Below are 16,909 nucleotides of genomic sequence, written 5' to 3'. Positions count from 1 at the left end.
AGCAGCCAAGTCACTTGAAGCAATAGCAAAGGTCATCGAATTTCAAAATGTTCCCCCTGTAGGTGGGTTTGGGAAAAGGTGAGATCTTCACTTGCTGTACATAGAGGTCTCAACTGCTGCAACATAGAGGTCTCAACTGCTGCAAAACGTACTAATGAAATAGCTGAAGACCGTGTCCATGACACACTGAAGTCATCCTGGCAGCCAGTGTCTTTAGCGCACTTCCTTAGGTGCTGTACAGAGATCTCAACCAGAGGACACAGCTACAAACACCTCTGCTTCTTTAGGCAAGCTATAGCAGAGTTTGGGAACACAGTGTCTCAGAAATGCACCACTCTCCTGCTTGTGTTGCCCCAGGGAAATGGGATGTAACATGTTCCCAGCAGCTGTGAGCAAACAGGATCATCCACACAGCAGCTGTAGGGTGAATGGGGCTGAACAGAGAGAAATTCCTCTCTCTGACAATAGCTGACGGCTCCAGGCAGACTAGCAGCTGCAAAGCACCCAGTTCTCTGCTCTGGCTCAGCTGACCAGGCACCTCTGGGACTGTACTTTGAGCCGGTGAAGACAAGGGACAGAACATGTCTGCTTCTGTCTATTTTTATATTGCAGATCCATCTGCTCCTCTCCACAGCTGGCAAGGCCTGGAGCTCAGCTTAGATCCTTCCAACAAAAGTCTCTTTATGGGGCATGGGAACCCCCCACCGCTATCAACACCATTTGGTTTGGATTGCCCAGGCAGAGGCTATTTTTGGCAGCACAGGTGGCTTCTCCACCTCCTTGCCGAGCGTGGGGGTGGAGCTAGCAAAGGCCTCGCCACCAGAATACCCAGCTCTACTGTCAAGGATAAAGTCTGAGCAACGTGGAGGCTCTGATAAGCCGACAGGATCTGGATCTGGGGGGAGAGGACACAAAGCAGATGCCAACAGGAGTTCAGGGAATGGGTTTCACAAGTGAGAAAGAGCAGAGAGTTTCCACTCACAAAGGGGCCTTAAAACTGCTTTTGAGACAGAAGTCAGGTCCACGTGGAGCGGAGCTAATCAAGGAGTCTCTGCCTTGAGGAAGGCACTAACTAACCCTGCACCTAGACCTGAGATCTTCATTCCACAGACCCTGTACCCTAGAGAGGAACTGCTACTCTGTCTGGCCAAGGCAGAAGCCTTTTCTCTCCCTTCCCCTCTCTCCAGGCAGTAACACTGTCCTTCATGTTAAGGCTTGACAGCTGCTTGCTCCTATTACAGAGAGCTCGAAGTTCTCTGTAACCTTCCCACCCACCACACACACAGAGCAGAAAGCTCTCCCAGCTTCTCGTTTCTCTGTTATCTTATTGCATGGATGCTATTTCCTGTGTTTATTTTTCTTGTCTAGCTAGCTAGCCTAGAGGGTCTCACCTGCTGGAAAACTGCCATTACTTTTCCATCTGCAGCACTGACCAAAGCTTAGCAAAAAAATAGCCTTTGGTCACTTCTAGCTTCCTTAGGATGCCTGACTACTAGGAGAGGCCAAAGGCCACTGGGAGAGCAGGTTCCTGTGCATCTTACCTGGAAGCTGACAGCAGCAGATACCCCTCTTTTAGGAAGCAGAACAGGGGCGCGTGTTTTACAGCATTGAGATATGTCCGGCATAGAGAGAACACAGCCACCTGGAAAACACCAAATACATCGCTACGTGCACCAACGCAAACACATAGAGCGCAGCCTTTTCCAAGACCTGATTCACGCACAGGCATCAGCATTCAGTGTCATCCATGTCACTGACATCCTGCCCCCAGCACACAGCCTCGTGTGCGATGGGAAGAGAGCGTTACACTCTCGCTGGGAGGACTGCGTGCCCAGCACAGTGCTTCCAGAACAAACGCTGATGGAAAGATCCTCCTGGGAGGGAATCAAACAGAGACTGGTATTAGCATGCAGAGAGCACATCCCTCCCGCGAGCCACACAGTGAAAATTTACAGGAATGTTGTTGCTACAGTTCTTTTAAAAGACCAGGTAGTGCTGAAACACTGGAAGAGACGGACAGCCCCAGCATCTCAGAAAAAACATACCGTGCTGCTTAGTCTCTCATATCCTCGGAAAGGTGGTGTATGGGATCACTTGCAAATGTAGAACTTCGGACAGGTGGAAACTTGCACGGGAAGCAGGTGGTCAGAGCCAGCAAGCAGTAAAGATTTCTGATTAAAAGCCTTGATTGCCAAGGGTTGGCTCCATCTATAAGGAACAGAGGATCTGAGGTTTAATTTATTTGCAGATGGATGTTACATGGGTTAGTTCTGCAGACTGGAAGGCCTCAGTGGAAGTTAAGGATATTACTGTATATTTCCTCTGGAAGGAAATCAAAATGCTATTTCTCATGAATTCAGAAAGGACGCAGCTGTAGAACAAACAGCTGACTCTCAGCTTTGGTTATGGCATTGAGTTACCAATGGTGGGAGAGAAGACTCTTTCTGTTTTTCTAATGCAACCTTTAGCATTTTGATCCTTTTGGAATTAGAGGTTGATCTTGAGGAGGGTCTGAGATTTTTTGTCTCCACCCCATTCTGTTAGTGCTTTTGGCCTGAATATAAAGAAAGGCAGGAAACACTTGGAATACTGGATGACTCCCAGATGGCAGATACCTAGAAACTTGGCAACCAGTTGTCCTTTACTTTAAGGTGCTGAGTGCACATGTGGCCCAGCAGCCTGGTGCTGGGTGCTCCCCTCACAAAGCTTTAAATCAGCCATAATCTTTGTGAATTAACTGCAGCTCTCCTCCTGTGGTCTCTCTGGGCTAGACATTCAACACCAGCCCTCCTCATCCCGGTGTGTTTTGGCTCTGCAGAATAATTTTGTAATCTGATATGTTACCATCACAGAATGGCTTCAGTTTAGTAGCACATGATTCCCAGTTGTCTCCAAAGGAGCACTGTTTATCACAGCTCCTGCCACCACAGCTAGCTCAGAAAACTAGAGTGCGATTGCTCTCAGTGTTGGTTAACAGAAGAGATGGTGTGGCAAGGATTCATCCAGCAGCAGGCAAGTGTCAGAGTGAGCATTCCTGTCACCTGCAAAATTGGCCACATCCTTTGGATGATGGAGTTGTTTCATATCACAGGATCCGCTGTGCATGGGAGGGCTGCTTGAAAGACATTAATGCAGGAAGCAATACTGCTCAACGTTGACTTAAATGCTTGAAGGGTAATGCAGTAATATGAAAGAATGGAAGTCCTCCCTGCCCCAGGAGTCCCACAATTGCAAACAACATTATCAGTCTGTAAGAGCTTTCTTTTCTTTTTATGGCGCAGCTGCAAAAGGTTGTATCAGCATGGATTCAAAGTGACCTTCCTCCAGCCTGGATCAGCAGGGTCAGAGACACCAGGTCCAGTGCACCTGCCCTACAGAAGGCTTTAGCATCTGCCACTGCTCAGCCCTTCAGCACACCTCCAAAATAGGAACTTGGCAAACAAAGCTAATGGAGTGCATTGCTAAGCAGAACATTCTGCTGAGTCCCGACACTAGGACTGCATGTTATAGGGCACTTGCCAATTCCTAAGTCAACTTTATTTATTATATACTAGAAAGGTCATGACGAATCTCAAAAGATAAAATCTGTGTCTGTCAAGCCGCCTTCCTTATTTTCATTGGCCCAGACCCTCACGTTCCACACCAACAATAACAGGACATGGGTTCAAGAGGCACCATGAGTGCAGCTTACCCTGAGATGGCCCAGCCTTGTTTTGCATTCTTTGTAAAACTGATCCAGGCTGCTCAATTCTCTCTTTATTAGGAGCTTGTGTTTTTGCTCCTGGATACAATCACCACAGGGCATAGTACCCTTGCACCCCTTGAAACCCCAAAGTACGGCCACACAAGACGTTCACAGTCCAGATAATGCCAAATGCCACAACTACAGGTTCTCCAGCAAAATAAAGTATTCAACAGAGATATGCCTAACCCCCTTTTAGAAGAGACATCCTGAACTAATACCAGCTCAAAGATATCCCCCTGCCCTCACTGACAGCTGAGGCAGCAAGATACCCCATGCACACAGGTTTTCTTCACTGTCATTCTGAACTGTGACCTACTCTCCTTGCCTTAGGTAAGGCAAAAAAAGTAGAGCTGCCTAGGCCTCTAGGTAAATCCTTGGCAACCAAAGCCTGAGCGACCGCAGCTCCAGCGCTGTCAGCGTCCAAGCTGTCAGGTTTAAAGCCCACACAGGGCTCTGTACAAGTTGCAGTCACCTGTCTGGATTGCAGTTTGCACGCTTTCAAGGGCCACAGTACTAGCTTTGGAGTTTAGCGCAACCTGCTCAGACCACACAGTACAGATTTGCACCTCAAATAACCTCATCTTTACACAGTTCATTCTGCCTGTGCAGACTGAGAGTTCTGCTTTTATTCCTTGCCTTTCATTCGCTGAAAAATCATGCTATTGTCAGCCCCAAACTTGGCTTAGATCATTTTCTGCGATGCATTGCAAGAACTCCGCTTCCTGAAATGAATTTCCGATTTTCTGAGATCTGAGGAGTACTTACCTGTTAATCTGCATGATCTGAGTAGCGACTAGATCTGCTCACACAGCAGAGAAATGATAGTGCTTGTAAGAGCAGTGCACCCTGCAGCAAAAGATCTTCTGACAGTCCCATCCACTGGGTCATTTCTGAGGCAGCATCTCCACTGCATAGACCTGTCCCCTTTGCTCTCAGAACAGCACTGAAGAGGAGACTGGGAGGGCAGGGAGAAATACAGGTCCACTTACAGTCCACATCCAGACTCCAAATGGCAGTGAGTCACATCATCTAACTTCAGAGGCGTTTACCTGAAGGACTAGAGAGGTGGATTCCTCCCAGGATCACTCAGAGCTGACAGGAGTTTCTCTCCCTCCCTCTGTCCTGTGAAAGTATGCCCTGAGGTCCAAAGTGCCTCAAAAGAAACTCAGACCTTTCAGTTCCCCCAAACTTCTCCTTGAGAAGGCTAAGATGGTTAAGAGCACTACAGGATACCACAGGGGTCCCTATTTGGGCACAAAAGGAAGGGGAGGAAGATCCTGCTGCTTTAAATGCTGTGAAAAGCTTTTTAGCCATTAACGCTAGTCACCCCTTAGCAGGAAGAAAGCCATCCTCCACTGTGCCATCCTTCTTCACCATGCAGAAATACCACCAGTTCCCCAGCACGACAGTAAATATTACACTATTGAGCTATAGTATCCTCAGGCAGATCTCAGTCTACAGCAAAAGCCCTGCAAAGTCTGGTTTCTCTGGATGACTAAGCTAAGGTGTGGATCTCTTGAGGTGAGATTTCCAGATCAGGCCAATTGTGTTGTTAAACTGGGAGCGCTCTTTGTTCTTTCCAGGACTGGGCTTTCTTCCTGGGGCCAGGCAGGGCCATTGTTCCGGAGTACTCCTGCAGACTCCCATTGTTCCCCCAGCTCCTGGCCTTTGATGCTGCGGAACAAAACGCACAGTGTTTGTGAAAGGAGGGAAAAATAAAAAGCTTTTCAATTACACAGTTGGTTGAACAGCTCAGGCACAGCTGGCCACAGAGCACCAGGGTGCCAGCCGCCTCGCCACCAACTGGGGCCTCCAGCCCTGTGCAAAGTGCACTGGAGAGGGAACGGCCAGAAGCTGAGGGTTATCTGGAGAACTTTCACTTCATCCCTTCCCAATTCAAAATGCTCCTGGATTAAACAGGCTTGCGCTAACCTCCCCACACACACATTTAGTAGCTGCCAGCTGGAAACGTTTCCAGCTGCATGCTGCCGGCACTGCTCAGAATTGGCCCGAGAAGCACCACAACAGCATCTTGATTCACTGCCTCCATTTCCAAACAAACGTGGCTGACCTCAGGCTGGGGTTGCTGAGGCTGAGGGGCATTGGCAGACCAGGCCAGAGGGCTGGAATAGTGATGGTGTTACAGGGAGCGCCGAGGGGCACCAACAGGGCTCCCCCCCGTGTGGAAGGAGAGCCAGTGGGCTGGGGTGCTTGACACAGCCGGCAAGGTTGCATAGTTGTCCAGGTATCTCCTCCAGGCCTCGCTGTGTAACTCTGTTCCTGATGCTGCAGGCCTTTGGGCAATTACAGTGCTCAGCTGTTAACGCTATTTTCTCTTATTGCCAAGATGACAGATCGCAGGATGTCAGAGATGTGAGGGGGCTTCTAGCATGTCTGGGCCTGTCACCTCAGTCCATGTTAATATCCTCAGCGAAAGCACAGGCAGTGCCAGGAACAGAGCTCTCCGGAAAGATTAGCCTATGGAAAAAGCTAATAAAATAATAATAAAACACTTGCACAAAAAATGGCCGGCCAGCTAGATCTTCCAGCCCTGGGACAAAGGCACTCACACTCTCTTTTATAAATATATTTTATTATTTTAATGCTTATTAAGAAATGTAACCAAGACAGACTCAGCAGCACCAGCGGCTCCTCACTGCCCAGCAGTCTGATGACTTCACAGCTATGAAAACTTCACAGATTCAAAAAAAAACAAAAAAACAAAAAAACAAAAAACTTTGGTCAACGCACTTTAAATACATTTGCATGCACAGATTGTCCCACCCCCTTCCCTTCCCTCCCCTCCCACTGGTAACTGACAGAAGGAAACAACAACTATTTTCATAAAACATTTAAATTAAAAGAGTAAGTGTTTCATAGTGACAGCATGTGCAGCAGGGTGTTCGTAGTGTCTTGGCTCACAGTCGGCTGAGAGACAACCACTCCACAGAGCAGAGGGCAGGAACACCAGCTCCTTAGACAGGGAGGGGAGAAAGCAAAAGACGTTCTCAGATCAACAGGTTCAAGTCTTGATTTCAACACATCCTTGTGTGAGCAGTCCCAGAAAACAAAAAAGCTAGGGAATTACACAGAACAGATGTGGCCCCCGCTTGGGGATTCTCGGCCTGTCTGGTTCAGTTCACTTCTCACACAAATGAGGAACTGTGGTGATTTTCGTTATTCTTGATGTGTTTTACTGTAAAGAAGGCCAAAAGTTCAGGGCTAGAAAAAGCTCTCTGGTCTGACTCAGTGTAGTTTGACGCCCAAAACAAAAGGAAGGAGAGCGCTGACTATTAGGCAACTAAACTTAACAAAACACCACTAGAGTCTCCAGTTTTAATCCATCACAGCACTATCACAGCAAGTTCATCCTTCCCTCAAAACATGGCTGGATTGGTTTATTTTTTAGAGATGACTCATGGTCATGAAGCAGTAGGGCTTTTGCTACACCTGGATACGCTCATGAAATAAGACAAAGCACCTGGCAAGGAGATAATTGAGAGGAATCCTCTCTTTCTCAGTCACATACAGGCCACAAGAAGCCAACTTTCTGCACACACCAGGGCAAGGTTTCCTCTAGGCAGTGACCCTAGAAAAGCCACGACACTCCATGTACATCTCTTCCAGAGTCCTCGCTCAGCAAGTCACACTTCAGTCTCATGCCAGCCACACTCGCCCAAGACCATCTGTGCAATCCCAAAACCTCTCCAGCACGTTCCTGCTCCCGTAAAATCCTCCCAAACACCTACTCTACAAATCCTCCTTCCCTGCTGAAATTTGCCATCTACCCCTAGCACTCCAGCCTGCTCCCACCCCTCAGAGACTTACTTACATCCTCCAGCATCCCCTAGAGCCTCTTTTCAAAGAATGATCAAAGATTCAAACTAGCCCATATAACTCCCAAGTCCATCTGCACCGTAAGTTTGCTATCACCAACTGGAATTAGTGGCAAACCCTTTCTGTCTACAGTAACCCCAACTGTCCCACTGTGTCAATCTGCTAGCATCCTCTGTCAAACCAAGGTCAGCCTTACTACAGCTCTTTCTCCTCTCACTTAGCTCCGAGCAAGAGCTACAGTTCAGTCTTGCACACAGCTTTGAAATACCGTTGATCTAAAAGAAACTCTGCAGGACAAAGCTGAAGTGCACTTATTTGCACATACAAAGAGCACTGCCCTATTGAGGGGAGGGCCCTAAGAAGAACACTTGATAAAATTAATCATGGCAACTGAGCCGAACTTTACTTTCTCCAAAACCCTAATAAAGCAAGCCAATCCTGGAGCATAAGAGTCTCCAGGGAATGGTGAAATTCCTGGGATTCCCTCACTCAAAATGAGGTACCACATCTCTCTGCAGGTCTCGAACCATTTTTAGTAAGACATTTCAGTTCAATGAAATTAGTCTCTTCTTCCCCAGCTCTTACTCTCTGGACCCATTGTACCTCGATTCCCAAGGAGCTCTTGTCCAGCCTCTCCTGATGGTCACCTCATTTTTACCTTTGTCTTGGTAGCATCTTTGTTCATCCAAAACAGCTATATTTCATCAACTAAACATTCTCCAGCTGGAAGAAAAACTGGGATACGACTGGGGAGGTTAGGAAAAATTATTTAGTTTTCACTTTTTTAATGATCCCTGTCCTATGTAGTTTGGAAGACAGGTATTTTTCTCGAGATTGGAGAGCACTAACAGAAGGAGAAGGGAAGCACACGCTTCATTCAGGGGACCCTAAAGCTTCTTTTTCAAAAAAGGAATGAAGTCTCGAAATCATGATCCCTAGAAAATAGAAAATAAGAAGCCCAAAATTCTGCCCAAAAAGCTCATGCTCCCCCTCCAACAATCGCATTGGAAACACTTTCTGAAGGTCCATCTCAGATATATGTTTGCCAGAAGGCATGCAGCATGCAGTGCAGTTGGCCATCCCTTCCTTCCTGTGACTACAGACTTCTAATTCCATATAAAACAACTTACACCCGCTACACACTCTCCTACACACATCCAATGGGCCCTTCACACATCCTTTTCATTTTGAATCTGGATCACTAATATTGAAAGGGATCGGACAGACTTGGGGGCACTTCAAACAGCCACAGAAAAACTATTTTCAAGATATCTGGGAACTCAGTAATCTTGTATGGCAATCCAGCTGGGTAGAAAAGTTTTCCAGAGGGATTATCCCAAGTTTGTCACATCAACATGGATCAATTCTATTCTTGTAGCAACCAAGCAAGATGCTGCCACAAACGAGCGTGAAGCAGCTCAGAAAACAATAAAAAGCAACCAACCCATATCTGCTGTTGAAAGTCTGATGCAACATAACATAAAACATCCTTTTACAATGGCAACTAAAGCTCAGTAAGAGACACTTCTGCACTTGTGCATGTTCCAGTACATGAGCGATGCTGGTATCTTCCCGCACTTCCTTCCCCTGCTCTGCTTCTTTGTGGTCCTAATTGTTACTGACATGAATACCGGATGTAATCTTGTGTTATTCTTAGAAATTTTTCAGCTCCCAACTGAGGCCCGATGAGATCAGACCCCTGTTTTCCTGACTGAATTCTGCTGCTGTTACAGGAGGCCAGAGGAGAGAACCCTCAAACAACCTACAGAAATATTCCATCAAGAAAGATCAAGAGCAACAAAATCCCAAGTCACCCTACAAAGGAACAACCTATGACGTCAGTTACGGGGAAACGGCTTAGTGTGTGTGAATGGTGCTGGAGCGCTAATCCACTCCTCTGACGTTAGACTATGTGGAAGATTCATGCCAAGAAAACAGCAATTCAATTAAACTGTGAAGTCTATTGTTCTACGTTCTTACGTTCTTGCCTGTCTTTTTGCTAAAGATTGTGGTGGTGACGACATCTTTTTATCCATCTCAAAATAAGCTCTGTGCTAGCCTGGGGCTGTTTCATATTTAAATATGTTCAGCAGTTATAAACCACTTCCCACCTTCATCCAGGGAGACTGGCAAAAATAAAATTCTTTTCATTTTAATAGTTCGCAAAACTTAAAATAAACGTTAAATGAGAACACGCAAACCTCATCTTCTGCTGTTCCTGAAATATTAAAACCCAGTTCCCCTCTCCTTTCTGAAAATGACTCTGATTTGAGTTCTGAAATGTTCAGTGGACAGATGCCAGGAGGACTAAGGGCTAAGGGCTGATACCTCTGATTTGTTAAGCTAAGGAAGAATCTCCAGATCTCTGGAACTACCTGACTTTGAGTTTTCCCGTAGGATCATTACTGCCTGTCTCCAGTCCCAGAAGGGTGGTGATGTTGGACATGATACTGGAATATTTGTCTAGAAAACAAAGACCCAACAGTCTTTAGCCACACCAGCTTGTATTCTACCTTTCTGCTGCCCTTAAGCTACCAGACTTCATAAATGATAGAGCCAATTATCATTCAAACTGCTGTAAAACTTCTCTACAACAAACCACATCAGTGCATGCCCTTACTGCAGCACAGATTTGCAAAGATTTCTCTTACACGGACAGACTAATGTGGTTTCTAAGTAGATTGCCACTAGCACTGATGCCTTCCAGCTCCCCAGAGTAGGAGCATCTTCTAACCAGACACCAACCCAGCTCTGTTGGACATCAGAAGGTCTCTACACTGCAGGGACACATGGGGCTCCACAGTAAAGCACATCAGGAATCAGCTGGAATCACAGAGAAAAGGTGTTCATCAAACAGCTCATTGAAATTCCAAAACTAAGTGTTGGGTATGTGTGTGCGTTCTCCCCACCCCTTGAGAAAAAAAGAAAAAAGAAAAACCACAACTTTTTGGGTGAGGATGAAAATGACTAAAACGAGGAAGACGACCACTTCTCACACACACTTAGGGCCATGGAAAGAATCACCATTCTAGGTGCACAGAAGGACAAGACAGAGAGAGAGGAAAAAAGCAGACCCCAGTCAGTGCCCATCAGCTTGCAGACAATCCGTACACCCGCGGGGTCTCCACAACACCTCAGGGCATTGCCGGATCACCTCTGGGAACAGACCAGAACCTGGCCTGCTCCTCTACAACCTGCAGCACCAAGCCCTGCTAACAGCCTTTCGGCTAAGGGAACACCATACTTGAGTCTCCGTTTTCATTATTTGCTAGACAAAGTGGAGGGCTACGAGGTTATATTTGTCTTGTGCCTCTGGAACACTGAGCAGTCAGGGAATGGATAAGAGTTCTTGCCCACCTTTTATAACTTCACATCAAGTAATCTAATCAAGACAGGAAAAAACATCTCAGGAACCTGTTACAGTATAAGTTTAAAAACATGAACCAAAACCAAAATGCCATGGTTGAAGGTATTCAAAGTTCCCATCAGGTAAATTCCTTCCTTCTCTGAGAAGCTGTTGGCATCCTTTCTGACCAACAGATGCTGCTATCCCCCTTCAGTGTGTTGCAGGGCCAAAGTACTAAAAGGCCCCTCCCTGCTGCTCTTTGCAATTAAGTGAATACTTCCAGCCATGCTTTTATTTCTCTTGATAGTGACAGCAAAACTGACATACAAACATGGACGCACAGTACAGCATAATGTCACAACATGCCCTGCATCAACAGAGTTCTCCCAGTGCTGAACTTGGAATGCCATCTCCGACCTTGGCACCGCTCTTGGTGACAGGTCTTTGATGGGTAATGTGTCCCTTCCTCCTTTAGTCCATTTCAATGGTCTCTTGGCTTTTCTCCAGTCTAGTATTTAAGATCTTCCCAACAGTCCTGGGTAGGGACACCTTTCTCTGCAGCAATCTTAACACAAACCTCTCCCCTCGACCCCCTCAACCTCCCTTTCTGCCACAGCAGAGGCCACCAATGGAAAAAAAAATAATTCTACCAGGAAGACTTTGAAAGAGTCATCAGGAAACATCAGCTGCTGCAAAGGCTGCGCTTTCTAGATCCGAGACATGGGCATCAATTAGCTCTTCACTATGAAGCTCCCTGTTCACACATGCATCTGAGAGAATCCCATTTTTGCAGGAATGTGGGAGATGCCCATTTGTCTCCATGTCCAGAGCATTTCCATTCTGGTGCCATTCCAAGCCTGCTTTGCATTTGTTCAAGTCCTGCTTTTCAGGATCCCTGTGGATCTCTCCATTGGTGTATACTTCTAATGCATACTCACCGATTCGTATGCTGGCGTTCTCCCCATCCCCACCGTGTGTGGAAGTCCTAGAGCTGGCTGTTCCTGCCTTGAACTGCTCCTTCCGGCCCAGGATATGCTGGCTGATGATCTTACGGAAGGTGTGACGGAACTCCCTGATCCGGTAGGCATAAATCAGAGGATTTACAACCGAGTTGGCATGAGACAGGATAATGGCCAGATACATCAGCCAGAGGGGAGCACGGGCACAGTCTGGGCAAAAAAGGGTGAAACAGTTAATAATATGTAGTGGAAGCCAGCAGACTGCAAACAACCCAACAATTATGGCTAAAGACTTGGCTGCATGAACTTCCTTCTGCAAAGTGGAGCGTGAGCGTTCCCCATGTACCATCTTGTTCTCCATCTGCTTGAGCTGTCGCCGGGCTGCCATGAAGATTTTCAAGTAGATACCAAACATAAGGAGGAGAGGCAACAACACACAGGCAAAGAAGTTGTAGTAAACCATGTACTCCATGGTGACCACAGCCTCAAAGAGACATGCCACCATACTGTTGCTGCAGTTGATGGGAGAGGACTTATTGGTACCCTCCTCTTCAATCTGCGAGCGTTTGTGCCACCCAAGCATTGGCGTCAGGCCGATGATGAAAGATAATACCCAGCAGATGGCAATGATACCTTTGGCTCGAGAGCCAGTCACCAAGCCATTGTACCTATAAAGCAGAGGAGACTGGAATTATAACAGTATCACTGAATGAGCCCCTGACACCCAAGCAACTTCCCAAAGGCCCAACCTCCCAGAAGGCAGAAGAGAGCAAAGCAGCCTCCTTCTTCATATGGGCCTTTGAACAGCTGTGCAGAACTCGCCCAGCCCAGCCGAGCACAGCAAGGACTCGATGGTGATGTTGCATGCCACCTACTTCCCTCCCTTCTTCCTTGGGTGATGTGCAGATGACAGAAAAGCAGGTAAATGAATACAGTTTTCATCTTCGTTCCTTTCCTCCATCTTCCCACTTGCTCATATGCATGAATCCTGGATAACTGACAGCCTGCTCTGATCCTGGGCAGTGGATAAGAACACCCCAAAACAACACTCACAACATAGCTTTGGTGTCGAAGGCAGAGGTAGCTCCTCCATTCTGCCAATCCAGCAGCCCTGCAGCACAGCATTGCTAGGTCTGTCTCACAATAAAACTGTAAGCTAAGCAGTACCAAAGAACTCGGAGATAAAAGTGCCATCAGCCCAGCGTCCGAGTTCGGGTGGGCTCCAGGGAAAGTCTATCGCAGAGGCCAGGCTGGCATTTCTTCACACAGCACCGCACACTGCTCCACAACAGCACTTTCAAGAAGTCCAGTACCACCAAGCTTCCTTTGACCAGTAAAGCTCACCAGCCCAGCTCAGCAAAGCTGACCCAGTGTCTTTCTCAGGAAGGAGCGTTTAAGCTGAGGACAGAGCTCTGACTACAGGTATGCTATGGGCTGCACTGCACACACAAAAGGAGACCTCGGTGGTGAAGGTAGTGGTATGCCCAGCTCAAACTAGTGCTCCTAGTAATAAATCCTCCCAAATATTTTGAAAGAGACAATAAGCAACATGGTAAAAACCTGACAGTGCAGCCAAGGACCTTTGTTTGTTTGAAATATCAGCTAGTTCCCAAGGCCTCACAGGTTACTGCAAGTCCTGAGCTGACTCCACCAGTTCTACTTTCAGAAAATGTAAATCAGGGCAGCAGTTTAACATTTCAATGCAATTTCCTTTCCTTGGTAACACTTAGCATGGAAAATAGATGGCTATATTCCCACATTGTCCAGCGTGGGTCCCACACTGTACTTGACCCCGTGTGTCTGATCAGACAACGGCAGCTTAGGGCTCCCAGCGTTTACCCGGTGTTCCTCCTCCCTTTGTCCACACCTTGAATTCTTTCAGCAAACATTACAAAAAAAAAAAAAAATCCCACAAGCCATAGAAATTTCTCCCTCTCAATGAAGTAGTTATCCCACAGTCTTCTGCTCCTATCCTAATGCAAGTTTAAGATAGGGGAGGAGAAATGCTGCTTTCTCCAGGCACAGAACAGAATGGAGATCCTGCACATGCTTTAAATCCCAGCTGATGGGCCTTGGAAGGAACCTGGCTCTACACAAGAACTGGCAGGCTTGAGTCTCCCCTCCTGAACTGCATTGCAAAATCAGAAAGGAGGGAGTCACCCACACAGTTCCCAGCACCCAAAATACACTGAAAACCTCTTTCTGCAAACTGAGGGAGGGTTTCAGCTGGTCCTGGGAGATAAAAAGGTTTCTCCAGCAAGTGATGGATCCTGCTGAAAGCCCGGGGGGAGGGGGGCTAGGCTGAGGGCACTGTGTGAAGGGTAGAAGGGGAGCTGCTTACATTCAGATCTCATCAACACAACAAAACAGCATCTGCACTTTGAAAAGTATACTGAGGGAGCAAGAGAGTGGCCGAAGGCACTTGAAGCTTGAAAAAAAACCCCGCAGCCCTGGAACCGGGCTACATCTTTGTCAGAGGAATTTTGAAATTGTACAGCTGTTATCCCACGACTAGAGATGTCCCTTCCCTTCCGCTAAAAATATATTCATTACTGCTCTGGGCAAACACCCCCCACTTCTCCCTCCCTCTTACCCTCTGGGGATTCCCATGCAACAGAACTTTACAAGGCTTTGGAACAGCACTGAACCCAAGCAGTCTCCTGCTTTCCCACTGCAGTGTATTTTGCTGGCAGAGGTAATTACCAACCTATTGGTGTGCGCATTTCCATAATGCCTTGCTCAAGATCGCCAAGGGTTAAGGGTAAAAATTCACCGCATCTTGTGATATCATGCATGGCATTACATTCACGTTCACCAGGCACCCATTCAGAATTGTCCATTCACTCGGGAGAGCTTCATTTCTAGGACCCACACGAGACACTGGCTGACTTGGCTGAGGTAGGGTTCCTGTCCAAATGGACTTTCCTGGATTTAGTCTTTCTTTCCACTTAGAGATTTCACCAGGCTGGCACTGACGGTTTTGTGCACCTGTCTAGGCATATTTCAAGACTCACAGCAGCCATGTCAAAGCTACAGTCAAGGCTACCCAACGCTACACAGCTCTAACATGGTTAAGTTCAGGGCTTCTAGGAAGCATCACATTTACTGTGAGTTGGTGGCACCTAGGCCAGAGACGCAGCCTGCTGAAAAGAGCTGGTCACACTTACAGCATATGTTCTGCATAGTTGGTGGGTGACTTTGTAATGTGTCTGATGTGTCCAGACAGCACTGGATTGCCTGTGCATAAGCAGTTCTTACGCTTCCTGGAAATACTGGACTTGCTACGCACATAACGACTTCTACTCATGAAATCCCAGACACAAATAAAGAACATTAGTGCAGAGCACAGAGACATGCAAGGTGGAGTTGGGTGAGGGGACGTGAGTGCCTAACTCCTTCAGAAAACCAAACCCAGTTTTGCCAGCACAGAAAAAAGTGGATGTTTTCCCCAAAATAATTTACTTCAGCATCCTGAGAGCAGATAACAACAGGACCCAGGAACTCTGCCTGCCTTGCTGCTCTTCCGACCATCAGATTGGCATCCTGCCCCTGGGAGAAGAGCTGCCCTCAGTGAATGCACAACTCATCTGTGCTGCCCACAGTGGTTTGGCTGAGGATGTGACTCCTCTGGATCCCGGGCCTATGCTCTGTGTCATCAAGGCAACAGTCCTGCAAAAGGTATAGGTACATATATATACCTCACCAGCCTGATTTGTAAGCTATGAAGCTGGGTGGAAGGCAGAGCTGGTATGAGAACCACAGGGTCCTCAGGTAGAAGCTGAAAACCTTCCACACACTGCATGATCTGTAGCTGATCTAACTCATCCTCACAGTATCCAACCAGGCAGGCTGCTTGTCTTCCAAACCCACCTCTGGTTGACAGCACTGGACATCTCGGCCAGAGGGCTCTGCCATGCTCAGAGCACGGAACAGCCACCTTGACTAGAAAGCATGTGCTCTCTGTTGAGGGCGCTAGGCTTTCATCTGCATTTCAGCAGTGCTCAGCGGTTTTTAACAACTCACCATGAAACACTGTTCACTGAACACATCCTCCCAACAGTCCACACCTCAGAGAGCTGCAGTCATAGAGGGCAAGACAGGAAGAGAATATTGTATCCCTATTACATGCATCTGGAAATGAGAGACACTGACAATCCCAAATCATTCAGGAAATCTTGGAGCAGAGCCAAAAACCAAGCCCAGATCTTCTCATGCAACACTTGAACAACCCTTTCACATAATTCTCAGTCAAAAAACTTTCTCCCCTTTTATCAGAGGTTAACAGATACTAGTGCTTGACTATGCTATGGAGGCAGGGTAGGGTAGGATCCCACAGATGGACACGTATCTCTAAAAGGCAGAAGTAATGACAGTGGGCAGGGACTGTTCCTTTCCATGCTGCAATATCCACTGTACATACCATGTGCTAAACGGACCGTCCATCTTCCAGACTGAAATCATGGTAGCAGCTGGTTCCACGTGGACCAGTGAAGCCACAGACAACTAGCACTGCTTTCAAAGTCAGGCTCATGGTTGTTCAAAGGAGGAAGCAAATTATTCTCCTTTCACATTAGGCTGAATCTGCTCATAACATACCTGAGACAAACGTGAGCACTTGTAGAAAATATTTGTCATAAGGTCAAAAGATTTATGGCAAGCAGGAAAAAAATCCCACCCAGATATGTCTCAAAGTGCCAATAAAATATACTTTGTTCAGGGTTTTCATGCAGCTCCTCCATTCTTCTGACCCCAGACTCAGAGAAGTAAGTTGTGTCCAGCTCCCCTGGCTGGGCAAAAAAGCAACCTGTCATCCAAATGCCAACTCAGAGCTGCAATTTCAATCACTGTCCGATGGATGAATTTGGCCCCATGCTCCAAGCTTCAGGGAGCTGCATCTTAGTAATGCTTTCCCAGAAGAGCATCCCAATAGCTTGGACAGTCAGTCATCTCCAAAGCAACTTTCATCAGCAGAAAAGGTCTGCACTTCAGCAAGTTAACGTAGCTGGCACTGTATGACAAGCG

At 47.1% G+C, this 16,909-nt stretch overlaps 1 protein-coding gene across 11 annotated transcripts in view; it reads right to left on the bottom strand.

Annotated features, from left to right (window-relative positions):
- ADORA2A (adenosine A2a receptor) overlaps positions 1-16,909 on the bottom strand; it is a 51,441-nt gene that overhangs the window by 14,700 nt on the left and 19,832 nt on the right. For 6 of the 11 annotated variants that reach the window (XM_068910651.1, XM_068910652.1, XM_068910655.1 and 3 more), the window contains one exon: positions 11,206-12,555. In XM_068910651.1, the coding sequence (XP_068766752.1) occupies positions 11,601-12,555 (955 nt within the window). In that variant the 3' untranslated portion in view covers positions 11,206-11,600. Of the gene's footprint in view, positions 1-1,541; positions 1,875-2,045; positions 2,209-5,282; positions 5,420-6,321; positions 6,720-11,205; positions 12,556-16,909 lie in introns of those variants that run through there. The other 5 variants (XR_011134994.1, XM_068910658.1, XM_068910660.1 and 2 more) reach the window with 5 other exon arrangements.

This window comes from Struthio camelus, chromosome 17 (assembly GCF_040807025.1).
Source record: "Struthio camelus isolate bStrCam1 chromosome 17, bStrCam1.hap1, whole genome shotgun sequence".
Classification (NCBI taxonomy): Eukaryota; Metazoa; Chordata; class Aves; order Struthioniformes; family Struthionidae; genus Struthio; species Struthio camelus.
Note: the sequence above shows the minus strand (reverse complement) of the source record. Positions and strands in the feature narration are given on the sequence as shown.